Source organism: Miniopterus natalensis, chromosome 3 (genome assembly GCF_054644295.1).
Source record: "Miniopterus natalensis isolate mMinNat1 chromosome 3, mMinNat1.hap1, whole genome shotgun sequence".
In the NCBI taxonomy this organism is placed as follows: domain Eukaryota; kingdom Metazoa; phylum Chordata; class Mammalia; order Chiroptera; family Miniopteridae; genus Miniopterus; species Miniopterus natalensis.
The window spans coordinates 11657915-11677693 of record NC_142083.1 but is presented as its reverse complement, the minus strand read 5'-3'; the positions used below and the strand labels follow the sequence as shown (position 1 = coordinate 11677693).

The following is a 19779-nucleotide window of genomic DNA, read 5'->3' as shown; positions in this document are numbered from 1 at the left end:
TAGAAAAACTTCGAGTTTTACCTGTTGGTCGTGAATGGGAGACCTTTTATTTTTCCAAGTCATGTGGTGGTATTCCGTTTCTTCTTTCTCAGAGGTTGACTTTGAAGTTTACAGATTCTAATGGTGGATGAGAATCGTCCTGAACAGAAAAGGGGATTTGGAAGCACGAATTAGCCGGGAAGGTGCTGGAAATGTTAGCAAAGTTATTTCAATACAGGTGGATGGGGAATGTGGGGGTGTTATGTTTAAGGCAACTCAAAGAATTGTAAGAAAATTACCCTTGGCCTAAAAGTCTCTTTCTCACCAACTTGCTAGAGTGTCCATAAGTCATTCTCTATACTTTGTCTTTGGGATGACCTTAGAAAATTCTGTGGCCAGGAAGGAATAAAATAGCCTGTCATACAGTTCCCTGAAGGTGTCAGGGTCTTATTTATTGCTAGGAAGCCAGGAGAGGACAGGGAAATGGTGCCAAACTAAATATAAACTCCTCTTGCTTTGTAATTTTGCTGAGGGTGTACTCTGCAGAAGGAATAAAATGCTCTCAGTCATGGAACCTTCCAAGGTTCTTGGAGCTTCCGTGAGCATAGAAATGGGAAAGGTACTCAGGAGCTTCTATTCCGAATCAACGGGACAGCCTTTTGGATGCTGAGAAGAAGGTCCCTACGTACAACCCATCAAGTTGTTCAGAGTTTTAGTGCAAAAGGTAGAGTCTCAAAAACAATTTTAAAGGAATTGCCCCTCCAGGTGAAATCTTTTTCAGATTTTTGGGAAACATGCAAGAGGCCTAGGACCACTTGGACATAAAAGGAATGTTTCTATTTTTGCAGGGTGATGTTTTGTCCTTGGCACTGGACAGGATTGTTGGGATGGCTTGCTCTTGTAACCCCCAGAACTCTTCCTAGGAAAGTAGCATCCTTGATTATTGAATGCAAAAGTGATTTAGATGACCTATTTCAACACCTCCTTTTACGATGAGGGAACTGCAGTGCTGGGAAGGTAACAATGAAGAAACCGAATTGTACAGCAAACATAGCATAGGCTTGGGAACCAGACAGACCTCCATCTCCGACTCAGTGGTTATATGAACCTGGGCACATGAATCAGTATTTCTGAGCCTCAGTTTCTCCTTTTGTAAACAGTTCTTAGGGAATACCTACTCAATAACTAAACTCTAAACTTGGCCAGTATTATTTTATTTGCCATTTTGTGTTTTTAAGTTGAGACATAATTTACATAACATAAAATTCACCATTTTAAAGTGGGTATATTCACTGCGTTTGTGTGGTCATCACCGCTATCTAATTCCAGAACATTTCCACCCCCCCAAAAAAACCTGTGCCTATTAGCAGTCAGTCCCAATTTTCACTTCCGTCTAGTTCCTGGCAACCACTAACCTGCTTTCCATCTCTGGATTTGTCTATTCTGAACATGGACTATTAGTGGAGTCATACAGGTGCTCTGGCATCTTTCACCTGGCATGTTTTCAAGCTTCACCTAAATTGTAGCATATACATCTTCAAGTAATATTCCATTATATGGATGTAGCACATTTTGTGTATATGTTCATCAGTTGATGAAAATTTGGGGCAATTACCATTGTTTTACATGGTTGACCCAAAGGCAGAACTTTGGGCGTCTCTCCGCCCAACCCTGTTTTTACTACTGCGCCCTTTTTCATAACATCTGAGTATGTGCATTGTATTCATAGTAGTGGTTTGCTCGAAGAAACCCCTATAGCCTGGCTAACCGCTGTTAGGATTTCATACCTTTACAAGAATTTTTCTAGTCTGAAAAAAGAAACCACGGCAATCCAAGAAAATAAAATCTAAACATTGTAGAAAAGTTATGCTGAAAACCAGGTTTGATTTTCATTTTCTGCCTGCCAGTGGACTGGTCTTCATCCCACTATGTTTCACAGAACACCCTGAGCCTTGCACTGTGTCTTCTATCTGCCTGGGTTTTGTGCGTGAGTTCATTACCGTGGTTTATAGCCCAGGATCAAAGAGAGTTTTTATTAGCTTTGGTTGATGTTTAAAGACCCTTCTGTTTTGTTCACTTGACTCCATGGCAAATTCAGAATTATTCTCTGCTGCAGCATGACAGTCACTGTCATTGCGTTAGGTATGGGGAATACATGCCTTTGGCCCAGAACTTAGTACTGGGTGGCCTCACAGCGGGTGACCTCGCCTTCCGACCTGGCCCCTCCCCATTCGCTGCCCCAGCGCTGGGGCCTGGTGTGCAGGCCTGGAGGGAGCCGGTGCACTTGGGAAAGCTGGTTTTCGCTTAGTGGAGATGAAGCCTTCTCCGGTGGGCGCGGGGGGGGGGGGGGGGGGGGGGGGCCGGGCAGCAGGTCTCGGAGGGAGGGAGCTGGTTGTTGACACTGTCTGCGTGGGAGCCGGTGACGTGTAGAATGTGGCAGGGTGCCAGCGGCGAAGGCGTGTCCCTGGCTCACTGGGGTTCGTGCTTCCTTATCGTGGGGGGCACGGGCGGAGGGTCCAGCCCGGCCTGCTTTCCTGACTTTGAGCGAGTGTTTTCTTTGCTAAACTTCAGTGCTCCGGTGTGATCACCGCTAATTACTCCTCTCATCTGATGTCCTGTTGTCTTGTTATTCTTCCAGAGCTGGAGTGGCATTAGGGGGCTTCACATGCACCATCTCATTGGGGGGGCTTCACGTGCATTGTCTCATTGTGTGGGGGCTTCACATGCATCGTCTCATTGTGTGGCGGCTTCACATGCACCGTTTCATTGTGGGGGGGGGCTTCACATGTATCATCTTGTTATGTGGGGGCTTCACATGCACCGTCTCATTGTGTGGGGGCTTCACATGCATCGTCTCATTTATGTTATTTCCTGCTGCTCAGTGTTTGGCAGCCCCGAGGTACATGGAAAACAACTGAGCCCGGCCCTTGTTTTCTTCAAGCTGAGGGTCCCTCTTTCCTCCCCCAATTCCTGGTTCACAGTTTGCACAGCCGTCTTGTCCTGGTCACCCTGTGTATGTGTGTTTTCCACTCTGTCGCTGTTCCTCTTAATGTGATGCCCAGGCGTGTGCCATGAACAACCCAGACTAGAGCCATTACCGAGAAATGAGCTGACACTCATTCAACATGGGACACGCATGCCAGTGCTCATACCAGCTGCCTCCTTTTTCTTTCTTTTTTTAATATGTTGATCTCAGAGGAAGGGAGAGGTAGAGAGAAAGAAACATCAATGATGGGAGAGTCATTGATCAGCTGCCTCCTGCAAGCCCCTTCTGGGGATCGAGCCTAAAACCCGGGCATGTGCCCTGACCGGGAATCGAACCATGACCTCCTGGTTCATAGGTCAACCCTCAACCACTGAGCCATGTCGGCCAGGCACCGGTCTCCTACCAGCCAACACCACTCCACCCCAGTCCTTTTTCACTTTAACTGCTAGGAGGCAGAGGTTCCTGTTGTGCAGTTGATTTTTTGATCCTGAGAGCAGAACTTTCCATTCCCCCCAATCTGTGTTACCTGTTCTTTACCCTGGGGGCTGGCAGCATTATTGCAGCAGAACTGTGGGAATGGGAGGCGAGGCGAGTTCTAATGCAAGAAATTGTTTGTTAATGGTATGTTAGGATTGGTTCTGTTAATAAGAAAATCCTTCTCCGATTACCTATCCTCGGGTACTTCCGTTAGTCAGTTCTAGTTCATTTGGTTTTTCTGCTTTGCTTTGGAGTCATTTTTAGCATCAACAGTTATGTAGATTGAAAGAATGAACCGGGCAGGCGTTAAGTGTCCTTAGGGAGCTCGGTACCTCAGTCTGCTGGCCAGGTTCTTAACCGCACGGGTCCTGCGTGGGCCGTCGGATGCGCCAGCGTTGCTCGGGAGGCTGTGCCCAGGGCTTTAACCCGCTTTCTGTTCGCTGCAGTTACCTGGCTGAGCAGTGCTGGAATGGCGGCTTCATCTACCTGATCATGCTGCGCCGCTTCAAGCACAAAGTCCAGTCTCCTTACAACGGCAACAGCAGCAACAGCTCGGAACCGGGAGAGACGCCGACCTTGGAGCTGGGCGACCGGACTGTGAAAAAGGGGAAAAGAACAAGAAAGTTTGGAGTCATTTCCAGGCCTTCCACCCACAAGGCCGCTGAAGTATCCAAGAACAGCCCTGGCTGGGAGCTGGACAATGACCCCGCCTCTGAGCTGGACAACGGCCCCGACCCTGAACTTGGAAATGGTCATGCCTTCGAGCTAGAAGATGGTCCTGACTCTCTCAAGGAAGTGGCTGGGTCCCATCTAGACAGGTCCGACGTGGACAGGGGGACAGAGCATAGAGTTCCAAAGACAGAGGCTCCTCTGCCCACCAGCAATGACAAATGCCACTTCTCAAAATCGGGGAAGACGGACTTCCAGTCAAGCGACTGCCTGGCACGGGTAAGGTCTGGTTTGATTCTAGAACCTGAATTTTTAAAGTAATATTTTTTTAACTTGCATTTAAAGTTTAGAAACTATGTCTAAGAGGACCTTGCATTTAGAAGCCAACACATTTATTAAGATAAATGATCAGAGGACATAGCAATAACAACCAAAAAATCCAAGTCATTTTATCCCACTTAAATAAAGAGCAAGTCGAGTGATCCTAAGTGGAAAATTCAAGCCTGCTGTGGTATAATTTAAATCATATGAGGCCCAGATGAAGTACTTGAACTGCATCATTATTTATCACCGCTGTCACCAGGAGAATTGCCACTGCGAGGCCAAGAATTCCTGGTGGCAGTCGATAGCATAAATATCCAGGCCTCGGTATTGCACAGGAAGGATGTCCAACATACAGGGACGCATCTGCTTTTATTTTTAACACTTCAGAACCAGCGACACTTTCATGGGATCATGTTATTACATTGCTGAATTCCAGCAAAGTTTAGGAACTTCACAAAACTCTCTGATACTATGGTATCCAGCTGTGATGGTCAGGCTGGTCTTCCTACCTAAAGGCAAAGCAGATGTGGATATTCTGAATGGCACACTTCTAGCCTCAAAATGTCTCCCCCATGATAACCAACACTCTCATGAAGTTACATTTCTTTAGACTAATCCTCTTGGCAGATACTCCTGTGGATTCTTAACGGAGCAGTAACTTCCTAAGTGGTTCCTGATTGGTGTCTTCTCTGAGTCAGGAGGCGCCCCTAGGGATGACAGGGAAAGCTGGAAATGTGGAAAACGGGCCCAGAGGGAAGTATCCAGTTCAGCTTTGTTGGGAAGTGGAGCCCTGTGAGTGGATGTAATTTCTAAAGACGGTTTTATGCATATTTCTGCAATTGTAGCCAATCTATATAATGGGTTGAGAAGAATCAAAATAACCCTCTCTTATGGGACCAGGTCCCTTCATTTGAGGAGCCAGGTGATCATCATAAAGCCTTTCACAGAGGTGGCACTTGCAGATGGAATGTGGAAACAGATCAGAAGAAAAATCAATGTCTCTATTAATGATTTTTCTACAAGTTATGCTCCCCCCCAAAGAGAATTAAGGTCAAAAAAAGATTATAATGCCCCTCCCTCCAAATTAAGGCCAATAAAAATATGGCCCCTTCTGTCATCCAAAAGTAGAATGTTCTTATAAACCTTTTATAGGCCAAAATGGCCTAAAGCAAAGAAGCAATTCCTATTCATTTATATGGGGAAAATTTTGTGTTCCCAGACCCCAAAAATAACCTACCAAATCACACCAAATAACACACAAAATCTAAAATAACACTAACATATAGTAAAAGCAGTGCCCCTCTCGCTGCTCCGGGTGCCTGCTGCCCCTATAATCGTTCCCTGCAAAACCAACACTGGACACTATTTTCGCTTTTTGTACTTTTCTGTAAAAGCAAAAATCCTCTTTGGGTTTCTTTCAGTTAGTGAGAATAGGTCTACTGTAGGTCTTTGGTAAAAGCTAAGTGTCGTAACACTGACTTTCGAAAAGCAGGTAATACCTGTATTATAATATGTTCCTATCAGTGCACACTATATCTTGATATGATTCCCCACCCCCGATGATTAGATTGTAAATACGTAGAAGGCCTGAGGTGAAAAAAGGTAAGTTAGGGGGTATTGACATCCTTAATTATTTGGAAGTTTTCAGGTACCAAAGGTTTAAGGTTGACTCTCACATACAATTTAAAGAACAGGCTTTCATTTGTTGTAGGATAAGTGGAAATAATTTGGAATGATTTTAAAAGAAAACACACACACACACACCCCAAACTTTTAAGAAAGTACCATCTTCTGCTCATCTTAATTAAAGGCAAGAACATAAATTTCATCTTCTGCATTAGACTATCTGAAGACTACACCTATCAGAGTACCTGATTTTTGTGCTTAAGGTCAAATGTCCAAGAAAATATAAATGAAATAGTGGGGGAAAACCCAACCTTGATCTATTGCGTTTGGAGCATTTTTTAAAAGCCAGGTGCCTATAGAAAGAAGAGACTTGCCATCTGGAATTCACATCCTTTGTCACTGTCCATAATCTATAGACTGATGACTGACTTTTGGTCTTGGAAAGTCAGAATGGACCACACATCTTCAACACGACCATTCTAGCACCCTTTTCAACCCTGGAAGTATCATCATTAGCTGCATTAATCTAAAATTGATAGAAGTAGCTTCCCAGTGGTACCCAAACTGGAACCAGTAGATCTTCACAGAAGTTACTTAGGTTCTTGGGCTGAGTGGAATTTTATATTTGCTCCAGGATGAGCCCAAGGTCATGCAAAAATGGAATTTCCAGAAAAACAAAAATTTGCTATTTACCTTGTAAGCCTTTTAGGGGAAAAATTCCATCCCATTTGAATAATGGGAGATTAAACCTGTCAGCATTGTTCCATTTCTGCTTTATTAATGATTTAATATATCTACAAAGACTTAATAAATTACAGAAAAGGCTTACAATGATCGTTCAGACCATTTTTATTTGTCAGGTGCTTCTTTTTCATAGACTGTTATTTGTTACAGGTTTTTATATTCGGTTCTCTGAGAGCTACAGGAAAATATTTCCTCTTAACAAATATTTTCTTTTAAAAAAAACTGCTATGGTTCTATAAAATATTAACACATAATGATAGGTATGCAACCAGATTACATTTTTAAACTACAAAAGCTGGACCCATCATCTAAAACAAAAGAACCTCCTAGGACCTAGATAAGCAGTTTTAGAAATGCATTCAGTTACTTACTCCATCTGGGAGGAATCATTACTCCTCTAAGGTGACAGTGTTTGCAAGCCTGTTTGGACATATTTTTTGTAATGCCGCATGGTAAAAACGACTACAACCGAAGGCAGTCTCATAACAGGAACACTCCTACCGTTTGCCAGGCAGGTGAGTTTATTCCCCGCTGGCTGTGCGTCTGTGGGGAACGTTGTGGTCTTACCTAGTGCTTGTAATCTGCCCTATACAGGGCCAGACCTCTTCCCTGGGCCTTTAACAGAGTCTGAATCTGCAGGGAACGATGGAAACGCAGGAGATGGACACTCAGGACATCTCCCAGGTGGTCCCTGATGTTTGCAGCAAACAAAGGCAGCATCAAGATGACCCTGTTCTAGGAAGGCCCCGTGGTCACTGAGTGAACTTGTGTCCTCCTGCATGGCCTTGTCTCCTGAGTCCGTGTCTGCACCTTCACCTCTCTCCTGAGTCCTGAGTTTCTACCAGCTGCCTGCAAGATGTCTCCGTCTTGGATATTTTCCATCATCCCTTAAACCCGGTGCACCACTTTCCCACACCACTGAGTCTGCTCCAGTGTTCCAGGCATCACCACCCACAAGCTGCCCAAACGAGAAGCCCGAGAGTCAACTAGTGACCACTCGACCTGGTTTGCCTAGAACTTTCCCTGGTTTTGCACTGACAATCCCATGTCCTGGGAAGTGCCTTTATCCCAGGTTGGGGACAGTTGGCATCCTGGAGTCAACTGAAATGCTTCCCTCTCTCTCACACCATGTCCAGTCCTCACCAGGTCCTGTCAACTGCTGCGCCCTGTGGGAGCTCCCTGCTCACCCCGCTTCTCTTTCCCCACTGCCACAACTTTAAGACGGGGCAGGCTCCTTTCATATCTCATCTGGGTGCTCATAGTCATCTCCTACCCATCTCACTGCCCCCACTCTCCTCGCGTCACTGCAGTCCGAGACCTTGGTAAAGGGCAAACCTCACCATGCGTGCGCCACCATCCCCACATACACTACATACACTCTGATGGGCCCGCTTTGCCTTCAGGGTAATATCCAGGCACCTTGCTTACGTAGCAGATAAGGCCCAGCACTATCTGATCCCTCCTTAACTTTCTGCCTCCCTGATTTGGGCTAGATGAGTTATAGGTTTTTGTTTGTTTTTTCCAAAAGGCCATGCTCACTCTTATCTCCGAGCCTTTGTAGATGCTGCTCTTACTGTCCTGTCTTCTCCCCTCCCCAATGTAGCTTAGCTTCTACCTTTCCTGGGGAACCAAACACCATGACACCCTCTCAAGGAGGCTCCGTAACACCCCTGTCACCTGTCCCATCTTTAGGCATCTCCTCTCTGGGCTCCTGCAGTACCCACTGCTTATCTTCATCAATGCATGAATCCCATGTATTCCAAATACCATTTGGCTGTGTGTTCCCAGTAGACTTTAAGGGCAAAGACCTTATTTGTCTTTCCTAACTCAGTACCTTGCTCCTATAGGTGCTCTGTAGCTATTAATTAACAAAGACACCCAAGAGCACCAGGCCTGAGAGATGGACACCAAGTTCCAGCCCCAGCTCTCCCATCCCACCTTCTCACCTGGAAACTGAGCCTTTTGGTCGGATGACTAAGGGCCGACTACTTTGACATGATCACACACTTCTTCACAGCTTACTGACTCCTCTAAGTAAGGGAGGAGCAGACGGTCTCAGAATAGGGCTATAATTCGAGCCAGAGAATTTACAGCAGTGAAATTCTAGCTGGGTGGTGTTTCTTCTCACATTTGGGGCAAAGATGCTGTTGTAAAATTTTATTTTTGGTTCCAGAAGAAGATGAGGTCATTTCAATGCTACTGAGCCAGCTCCCTTTAAAGTGTCACCCCTGTTTGGTAAACAAACCCCCTTGTTTGCCTCCATGAAGAGATGCATGCGTGTGCTCGTACAGTAATTGGCACCTTATAGGAAGGGTAGCATTCTGGCAGCATTAATGCAGAGAGGTCCATGGCGTCCAGTTTTGTGTGGTTTGGCTCTTTCTCGCCAGGCTGACAAAGTCTCATTGCCCTTTAAGCCCGTGTGAAGGGAACCAAAGCCTGAGCCATCTGTCTAGACGGGCTGTGTTTCGTAACTCAGTTGTGTGTACAACTGGATCAGTGTTCACACGCTGAACATTGGCAAACACACAGGTCTCCCATCTGAGTGAGCCTCTTAATGTCAGTCTCAGTAACTTCTGAAGAACCATCAGAATAGTGGATAAACATCTCATAACTGTTAATTTCATGACATTTATGCATATTGCTATGTGCTAAGCACTGTTCGAGGTGCTAGAGAACCCATTGGTAAACGAGAAACAAGGTTCCCATGGCATTTACCACATGGAAGGAGCCATAAGCAATAAATAAGCAAATAATTCAGAATGTTAGATAGTGACAAGATCTATAAATAAAATAAGAACTGGTGAAGTGAGAGATGACTGGGTAGTGTCATGGGTGGGGGATTAACTGATACTGGATGTCAGCAAAGACCTCATTAAAGAGGCACTGTTTGAGCTGAAGAGTGTCAAGAAAGGGTAGCCCTGGAAAATCTGGGGGCAGGATGTTTCCAGGGAGGAGCCAGCACATGCATCTGCTCTAACAAGAATGATAGTGTTCCTGGAGCAGAGAAACTGAAGCACAGTGAGCAATGGGGAGAGCACTAGGAGGTGAGCTGGGAGATGAGGGCAGGGCTGGATTACAAAGGATGGTGTATGCCATCACCAAGAGCTAGCTCATTCTATGTCTATTAGGGAGCTATTGAAAGGTTTAAGCTGAGTGCATCATAACATGTGTTTTTTTATTTTTATTTTTTTTAAATATTTTTTATTGAGTTTTAGAGAAAGGGAGAGGGAGAGAGAGAAACATGATGTGAGAGGGATGTGATGGGCTGCCTCCTGCATGCCCCCAGCTGGGGATCAAGTTCCAGGTATGTGCCCTGACCAGGAATTGGACCAGCAGCCTTTCTGTGCAGGGCTCGATGCCCAACCAGCTGAGCCACACCAGCCAGGGTGACGTATGCTTTTTTAAAGTTCACCCTAGATGTGTGATGGAGAGTAGTGGGTTGTAGGAGGAGAAGAATTGAAAAGGAAGACCAGGTTGGAGGCTGTTGTGATAACCCAAGCTGACGATGCTTGTGGCTTTTACAAGGTCAGTGGCAGGAAAAGAGCAGGAGGACGTGGGTATGGGTCTGTTTTGCAAGTAGAGCTTACAGATCTTGCTCATGGTTTGGGTTAGGGGCTAGAAGGAGGAATCAAAGATAACTCCTGGGCTTTTGGCTTTTGCATCCTGTTTATCTTGAGTAGATGATAGTATTTTTCTTACTGAGATGCAAAAGCCAGGGGTAGGAGGGGGAGAGTCCTGTTTTGACCATACTGAAGTGTATGTTAGATACCCAAGTGGAATGGCAAGGAGGCAGTTGAAAGTATACTTAATATTATTATATTTAAGTTGGCCAGTTGGGTTTTGGCCAGTACCAGCTTTAGCTGAATAAACTTCAAAGACTGATTGTATTTTTAACTGAGCACTGCTTTCAGCTATAGGCAGATAAATTTAATACCATACTGACAGTTGTACAATTGAGACTGATAACATCTGCCTCTTCCTGTTTGTGCCTTCCTTTGTGTACCTCTGAACTCCTGATTAGATGACCAAGAAATTCCAAGGCAAGGAAACCTGCCTTGCTTTCTGTGAACTCTCTCCTTATAGTTCCCACTTCCAATTATTTTTTAAAAAATCATATTATTGGATAAAAGTGAAAAGAAAATGATAATCTGTTTCTTGACTAGTAAAACTGGAGGCTGTATTACAGATGGGTCATTTTTTCCATCTGAAGCCATTTTTATTAGGTATGTGTTTTGTTTTGCTTTGCTTTTAACTTGTATGTGTTTTGGGCAGGGGCAGGGGTATGGAGTGGGGATGGGGGTGCTCTTGATGAAAATTGTCTTTAACTTTTCTGTTAGAGTATATATTAGGCCATTATTCTTTCCCAGTTATCATCGTTTTGCATGTTTCTTGTCACAAGTCCTATTTCCAAAAGCAAATAAAAATTAGAACCATATCTAGCATTGTCACACAATGTAGAAACCATACTTAACATGTTCTGTTTAACAAAATAAGGGTAGGAAGGGGGAAATGGTGGTGTAACTAGTAGTGGGATGGATAGGCTTTTACTAATTTAGCCATTTCTTATTTCTAGACTCTAATAATGGTCCCTGTTGCTCTTGGGAAAGAGTTCCACAGCTTTTCTTATTTACTGGGAGAGTGGGGAGCAGTTCCACATCTTCAAGACTCCAGGACCCATTGGCATATCTTCCAAGGAAAAAGCAAGGCAGGCCACTGTCTGCTCTAGTTTCCCAACTGCATCATGAGGCCCAGGAGGCAGCCACAGGCTGACCCATGTGCTAGTGTGGGATGCCCAGCGAGCCAGGACAACAGAGAATCAGCACATCCCTGAATTTGTTCCCTCTGGGGCTATCCATTTGCTAGGCCATAGGCGCTCATGGACTGGAAGTGTTGAAAGTTGCCATCTTGGTGTTAGCACTGATTCTCAAGGATGGCTTCTTGAATTAGTGGGGCTAAGTGAGACGTTGAAGGCCAGGGAAGCTGTTTCTGAAGGGAAGAGAGAAAGGTGTTCCAGAGGTCACAGGCAAAAAACTGAAAGCCATGGAACCCACAGTGAGCCGACTGGATGATACCGAGATCGTTGACAAGTTCATGAACTGCTGTGGTAAGCCAGTGACTTCTGAAGTTACATCTGGCCAGACAGGCTTCGTGTGTCTGTGGTGAGTGGATGAAGGAGACAGTTGGCACCCACTGCATGTTTCTGGGGTAATGGAGCCCTACCGAGCAATGCTATACTAGAAAAAGTTAGGATCCAACAGGTCTCTGTCTGGTAATAATTTCCCCAGACATTCCTGTTGCTGCACATCAGTGACCGTTCAACATCTGGTTTTTTTACTATTGCATAAAGTTTCATTTTAGTTTCTGACAGTGTGTATTTCAGATTTTCTAAGTGCTTCACATTCTTTCTCTTTTGCAAGCAGCTTGAATGGGCAGGTTGCCTATTTCTAGGGGGACAGTGGCTTTGTCCATATTGGACTTTAATGGTTCCATTGGACCTTCATGATGGGTGAAGAAAGCAGATGGCTTTTGTCTTAAATGTTGAAGAATGCATTGTGACCCATACCTGTGTACCTAGAACTACAAAGAACTGTAGGGGTGAGCCCAAATATGACCCAAAATAAACCACTAGGGAAGGTTTTCCTTTAATTTCTCCGAATAGTTAAGTAGCTGAGGGAACTCAAACATTTTGCAGTGGGCATAATGTGTGTGTCCTTGGAATGAAATGGGGAGTCAACGGGGAATGAACTGAACCAGAAAAGCTACCAGCAGTCCAGAGGACTTAAAGACATTCATTAGTTTTTAAAAGGGTAAATTTTTGTGAGTTGAAGCATTTTTTTATGTATTGAAAGCATATATAGACCAATGTCTGTAGAAGTCAATAACAAATTCATCAACTAACCTACTGTTTTGGTTTTTCCTACCAGAGATCTCATTTATATGTTTTAAGGAAGTTTGAGATCTGATTCAATATGATGTTTGTAACATATATGCACATTATACATATTATAAGTACTATATGGCTACCCATCAACATTTATTATGTACCTAGAATGGGGAACTAGATGTTGAGGTCATCGGTACCTGTTTCCATAAATATATCATTTAACCCTAACAACAAACCTGAATTATTCATGATTATCCCCACTTTAGAGGCAAAGAAACTGAGGTTTTTAGGCGCCAGGTGACTTTCAGAAGTACTAAGAAGCAGAGCTAGGCTCAGTCTAGCCGAAGTCTCCTGGCGCCAAGACCTCGCTTGTCTCCCTTTCATCTTCCCGTATTAATTAGTAGCTGCGTGCACAGTGGCATCCGGGCTTCGGGCACGAGGACCCTGCTCGGGAATGTAGCAATCACCCCACTGCGCTGTCCACTCTCATAGCCTCTAGCCATAGGTGGCTCTTCAACTAAAATGAAATGAAGCTAAAAATTCAGTGTGTCGGTCACCACTCCCATCTCAAGCTCTAAACAGCCGCCTGCGGCCGTGAGTCCATGTCGGGTGGTGCAAACATGGGGCACTCCCACCATCCGACAGCATCCTGTGGGGCAGCGCTGCCAGCTAGGCCCTGGGCCAGCCCACAGCGTCTTCGCCCGCGACCTCTGTCGCTGAGAGATGAGTGGCCGCTCGCTGGCCGGTCCGCGCCCCGTCTGTACTCTCACCACGTGCTCACTTTTTCTTCCCAGGAGGAAGTCGGCCGGATATGGAAGCTGGAGCTGATGAAAGAATCAGACGGGCTGGGAATTCAGGTTAGTGGAGGCCGAGGATCAAAGCGCTCGCCTCACGCTATCGTTGTCACTCAAGTGAAGGAAGGCGGTGCGGCTCACAGGTGACTAGTTAACTCTCTCGCTTTCTCTCCCTCCCCCCTCCCTGCCCTGCCCCTGGCCCGAGGGCTCTCCCGGGGTTGGAGCACCGGTGCGGACAGTTGGCCAGGATTATGCTGGAGCACGGGCCGCCAGGCCCAGCAGCTCTAGTTAAATCCCCCTCTGAGCACAGAAGGTGGCGATTGCTGGAGGCGCCGCGGGCTGCGCCCAACCGTCAAGGAGAAACGGGGTTTCTTTCTAGTTCACTTTGAGTTTCAAGCAAATGTTACCTGTCCTGACTCTGGGATGCTGGTAATACGTGGTCACTTATCAAGACTGTGCCACGCAACACAGTACCACATCCTGACATCCTAATTCCCAGAAGACTGGGAAAGAGATTGGTTTTAAATACGACACGGTTCACGTGTGGTGTGAGGATCCCGCGCGCACACGTACGCGTGTCTCTGTGCTGCGGAGGTAGAGGGGGAAGGTGAGCCTTTCTCCTCACGACCTGACAACAGCTCAGCCCTCAAACTCCTTTTCTAGTCGGAACAATGAATGACCTGAAATAGGAAGAGAGACGGTGCTTCAGCAGAGCTGATACAAAAAAGAAGTCCAAGTGGAGTTATAGGGATGTAGCTGTCCCCAAACGCAAGGCATGCTCTTGCCACGCTAGCTAATTGCTCCCATGTACAGTAAGTCCTCGCTTAACATGGATAGGTTGTGCAACTTTAAGCAAAACGATGTATAATGAAACCAGTTTGACCACAGGCCAATTGATATAAACAAGAGTTAAGTTCCTAGAGCACCTCGTAAACATTATAATACAACGATGTTGAACGAAATGTTATTCGAGGACCTGTTGTACATAGGGCGTCGGCTGTTTGCAAGGCACGGCGGGGTGTGTACGTGTTGCATGCCCACATGTATACAGTAGGCATATAGAGAGTTTCACTGGTGAGGAAGGTGAATGTAGTCTGGAATTTATAGTGCTCAGGCCAAGTACCCCGATACTAAGGGAGGTGTGGCAGGCCTGAGCAGTACTGGTCGAGAGGGCATTCAGAAGTAGATCTCACGAGGTGGAATTGAGGAGCTGGAGGTTGTTTAGTCCAAAGAATGGAAAACTAGGGAGAGAACCAGGGCACAAACTATCAAAGCATTTCCTGCTCATCAGTCCTCTAACTAGAAAGTGGGAGGCTAATAACTGAAGTCGAGATAAAATTAACTATACTTGTCAGTTAGCTGCGTGGCAGTAATTATGAAGAATGAAGACCTTGGGTGGTTTTTATCCAGAGGAGCATCATTAAATTCCCAAATAATATATGCTTTAAGGCCCTCCCACCAGGTAGCCATTTTCCCACTAATCCTAGGTCTTAGGTTCTAGCCTGTCCTTGGAAAGTTGGCAAGTAGGAAATTCCTGTGGCCAGGGATAAGCTTACATAGAGCTGTTCTTGTCCATGTTCTCTGTGGGCTGTTTATCGTGGGTCTCTCATTTCTGTTCACCCTTAGCTGGGAGTTATGTGTGTGTCTCTCTCTCTCCACCTCTGGGGTGGATAATTCACACGTAGGTATTCTCGTCAATAACAGAAGAGCAAGATGGAATTAAAGAGGGAAACAAGTAGAGGGATGGGGACGGGGAGGATCTTGGTGGCTCTGTGGATAAAGAAACCAGGGACACTGGCTGAAACCATTGGATTCTCCTTTATTCCCAAACCCCTGGCCTCCAGAGTGGCGCACCACACACCTCCTTGAGAATCCAGGTGTTCGTTCTCTGTGGGTGGTGGTGTGCTTGCTCTGTTTCCCCCACTTTCCATTCCAAACAACCAGGGGGGTCCTTAGCTTTTCTCTGGCTTAGGGGTGTTTGAAGGACAGAAGCAGAGGCAGTCAGAAGTCCCTGGTGCCCCTTATCTTCTGTTAGAGTCTGAATTCATAGAAGAGAGTATGATGCATGCCCTAGAGTAGGGGTGGGGAAGGTCCTGCCCTGAGGCAACCGCAGGTAGGACTTGAAATTCAATAAATCTAGGAGCTTTTTGCATAGCTAATTTTTAAGTTGATAATTTTTTATGGCCCACGAATGATGTTATAAATATCCAAATGGCCCTAGGCACAAAAAAGGTTCCCCACCCCTGCTCTAGCAGATGGAGATAGGGGAAGGGAAACTGGCTAGGGAAGGGAGGGTGGAGAGAAGCTGGTTGATCCATTGAAAGCTCCACAGATTGGGGAGAAACGGAGTTGGGTGGGTTTGGGACTATTGAAGAACTGCATGTGTCCCAGGGTGTACCCTGAGTGCTAATACAAAGTCCACAGAGGAGATGGTGGAAACCTAGGCTTAGGGTTTCTCAGCCTCACCAGATTTCCTATTCCATATTTAGCAATGGAGATGGCTCCTTTGGGATTATGAGAGACCAGGCCCTTGGGGGCTCAGTTGGAACCCATGAGACTATTGATGCACCACGAATGAAGGGGCCTGCCCAATGCTCTGGCAGAGTATGCCTCCCAGGCCCTTGACCCACGCAGGGGAGCTGGTTCCCATGAGGTCTGGGTCTCTTGCCAGCCCAGGGAAGGAAGCTCTGCGTCAGCTGTAATTTAATTGAAAGGAAATAAAGAAGCAGAATGTGTTTGTGCACCTATGTCTATAGACCAGCTCTGATAACCTGCAACAGCAATAAGTTAGTTTCTTTGTTCATTTTTGTGTTCATCCTTCTGCTGATGAAGCTTGGCTGTAGGGACACAGGATGAAAAGGAGCTGAGAGACTTTATCCTCAAGGTCCTATTACTCTGGGGGAGAGGCGAGATGGATAGACACATGTACTGTGGTGTCACAGGCACCACAGGAAGTCTGGCCAGGGCCTGTCACCTGGAAGAAAGAGAGCATGGGTTAGGGAAGGATTCTAGGCAAGCTTAGGATGCCTTTGCTTTCTTTGGGCTCAGCTCAGTGAATCACTGATGACTTGAGTCACAAGGGAAGGATGGCAGGTAGGACTGAGAAAAGAATGCTTGAGGTCCGGTTCCTCTATCATGGTTTCCACCCAGATGGGACATTTCATTGACATTAATGCAAGGTTGTGTGGTGGTAACTTAAGAATGTGCCTGCTATGAGGTGACCACCTAAAATGATGGATCATTTCACTCCTCTGAGTGGGAACCTGGACCAAAGGATAAAGCACCCCCGTCCCAACTATTTCTGGTCATTCCTCTTTAGCCTAGATGTAACTGTTCCTTGTCACAACCCTCCCAGCTCCAGTACAGTGTCCTTTCTCAAGCCCAGAATGCCTTGACAAGGGATTTTTCCCATCTCCATTTCCTCAGGGATGGTCGACTGTCCTTAGGAGATGAACTACTGGTCATCAATGGTCACTTACTGGTCGGCCTGTCCCATGAGGAAGCTGTCGCTATCCTTCGCTCAGCCACTGGAATGGTTCAGCTGGTTGTGGCCAGCAAGGTAGGTAGTTTTTGTGTGTGTTTTGTGTGTATCTCTAATGGTGGTGGTGAACTTGGAGCCCTCCCCATGCACCTTTACCTCGGGCCATTCACACAGCCATGATTCTACAGTGTAGGCCCACATGGGGCCCTTAGCTGAAGTGTAGTTAATCATTCTGCTTTCTTTTAAGGGTCTTTATAAGGTATATTTAGGAGATGGAAAACCATAATAAGACTAAGGAAAAGGTCAAGATGGTAGGGTGGTGGCAGGTCAGGGTTGAGAGAGCAGCAGCTCGCCTGGGGAGAAACTGAGGAGGGGAAGTGCAAGTCCGCCCAGCAGCAGGGAGGAGAGGCGTGGAGGTGAGCATCTTCCAGGTCATGGAGGAAGAGTGGCTCTGACTCATGGCCTCACGAGCGTTGGTGCTGGAGGAGATCTTGTGAGTCCTGTTTGTCCAGTCACCCCCTCCCTTTCTTCCTCCTCAGTTTTACAAGCGAGACAGTGAGGCACAGCGTCCATGGCAGCTCCCTTTTCGGTGGCCTTGATGCTGTTCAGGTTCTTGATACACAGTCAGTGTCTGTCTCCTCCATCTGTGGCCGCCTCTTCTTTACGAGGCCCTCGGCTGGGGTCCCTGGTGTGCGTTAAGATAGTGCTGACATCCTGGGCCCCCGGCATCTGCTTCCTCCCTGGGTCTCAACACCCTGAGTGCTCTGGATAAAGGCTGGGGACTCTGTGGCTGTGTGAGGAGGAAGAGTGGGAACTGGGTCTCCTGGTTCTGCTCCATTGTCTCATCAAGCTGTGGATGAGACTAGGAAAGAGCCCACATGACGGAGGCACTAGCAAAGTGTTGTCACGAGGCTTCGCCCCAGTTCATTCCAGTTGCAGTTCAGGGAAGAATTGGGGCGAGCTTTGTGTTCCTGCCAGTATGACCACTATCTCCCCACTTTCCCTGTTATTATTTTTGAACCTTAGCATCTGCAGGTGTTTATCTACAGGGTGGGGCAAAAGTAGGTTTACAGTTATTCATAGTAATACAATAATAAATAATAATACAAGAATAAATTTTGTTTCATGTACTCACAACTGTAAATTTCCTTTTGCCCCACCCTGTATTTCTGCCTCTTAGGTTGTAAGGTCTGATAGTAATGGAGTCTGTTTCCATGTGTTTTTGTTGACCTTGAAAAGTTGTTTAAGGGCTGCTTTTATTGCAAATACATCATCCATCTCCACTTTGGCATTTCAATTCAATAAACAGTCTAATCTCTTTCTCATGAACATATGCCAGTGAGGTGAGCAATGGGAGAGGAGCACACGGTGTATATTTGAGCTCTGTGCTAGGCCTCAGGCCACAGCGATGAATAGAAATGGTGTTCAGTTTGGGGAACCCTCAGACAAGTGGGGGAGATAGATGAGCCATACACTGCAAGGCAATAGCAGACAGTAAAGGACATTAGAGGAAAAAGGAGGGGCACGTAGAAGGCCTCCTGATGTGATCCAGGAAGGTCTGCAGGAGAAGTTGCTCATGCTTTGCCCCAGGAGGCCTTGGTCATGAGAAGAAGGGTGGTCTAGGCAGAGGACGCTGCTGGTGGAAAAGGCAGTAATAGGGCAAGGAACAATCTGGGGCGTTTGAATGGAAGGTGTGGGTTGGAGGGGAGAATGGAGAGAGATGAGTTTGGAGAGCTGGGCAGGGGCCAGATCTCTAAGATGTTTGTCTCTCAATGAGGGGCTGTAAACTGTATCCTGAAAGCAAGACATGGGAGGGCATCAAAGGATTGGAGGTTCAGGGAGCTTGGATTGTCCATAGAAACATTCATCTAAGAAGCACAGATTGTTCAGGAGGGAAAATTGGTTTGAGTTTAAACTGGGTCCCCACCCCTGACGTTAGAGGTAGCCTTGCAAACGTAGAAATGCAGAACATACGTTCCATATAGTCTTCAGGTTGGAGGCCCAGAACTGCTGGTGCCATGGGGTGATTCAGGGTCTTCCCTTGTGTTCCCATAGGAAACCTCTGCAGAGGACCTCCTGCGGTTAACGTCCAAGAGTTTGCCTGACCTGACCAGCTCAGTAGAGGACGTGTCCTCTTGGACTGACAACGAAGACCAGGAGCCAGACGGGGAAGAGGACCTAGGAGCTGGCCCGTCTTCCGTCCGGGGAGCAGTAAGTGTGCTGTGGTCCCCCGCAGCTGCTGGAGCGACGTCTCCCCGCAGACGCGCTGCCAGGGTCACGGTCAAAGCCCGAGATGGCCTGATAGGGCGCAGAGTGGGAAAGGACCACAGTGCATTCTTTTTATTTATTTTATGTCGCAATCTTCCAGAGAGATCGATGAGCGTAATGCTCTTCGTTTAAGAAAAGACATCGAAACTGGAAACAGGATAAGAGAGCAACTGGGTATTAAGTTCAGTGACTATAGCAGTTTCTAGGAGGCTTAATAATATGTACAAGGATTTTATTAATACTCTTGATAGAGGGCTTGAAAACTGTCATGTGTGCGTTTAAACTTAGAGATTTCTGGTTGAAAGTAGAATGTTAACACAAAACTCCTTCATGCAAAGTTGTGTAGATAGGTCTTAAAGTTTTTTAATTTTTTAAAATATATCTTTATTGATTTCCGAGAGAGGAAGGGAGAGGGAGAAAGATAGAAACGTCAATGATGAATCATCATTGATCGGCTGCCTCCTGCACGCCCCCGACTGGGGATCGAGCCCGCAACCTGAGCATGTGCCCTGACCGGGAATCGAACCGCAGTCTCCTGGATCCTAGG

General features: G+C 46.3%; 1 protein-coding gene across 1 annotated transcript in view; it reads left to right on the top strand.

Moving 5' to 3' along the window:
- Window positions 1-19779, top strand: part of PDZD2 (PDZ domain containing 2) — a 279692-nt gene that overhangs the window by 196646 nt on the left and 63267 nt on the right. The window contains exons 4-7 of the mRNA XM_087815323.1: window positions 3889-4390; window positions 13484-13626; window positions 16910-17042; window positions 19020-19175. Of these exons, the coding sequence (XP_087671449.1) occupies window positions 3889-4390; window positions 13484-13626; window positions 16910-17042; window positions 19020-19175 (934 nt within the window). The remainder of the gene's footprint in view (window positions 1-3888; window positions 4391-13483; window positions 13627-16909; window positions 17043-19019; window positions 19176-19779) is intronic.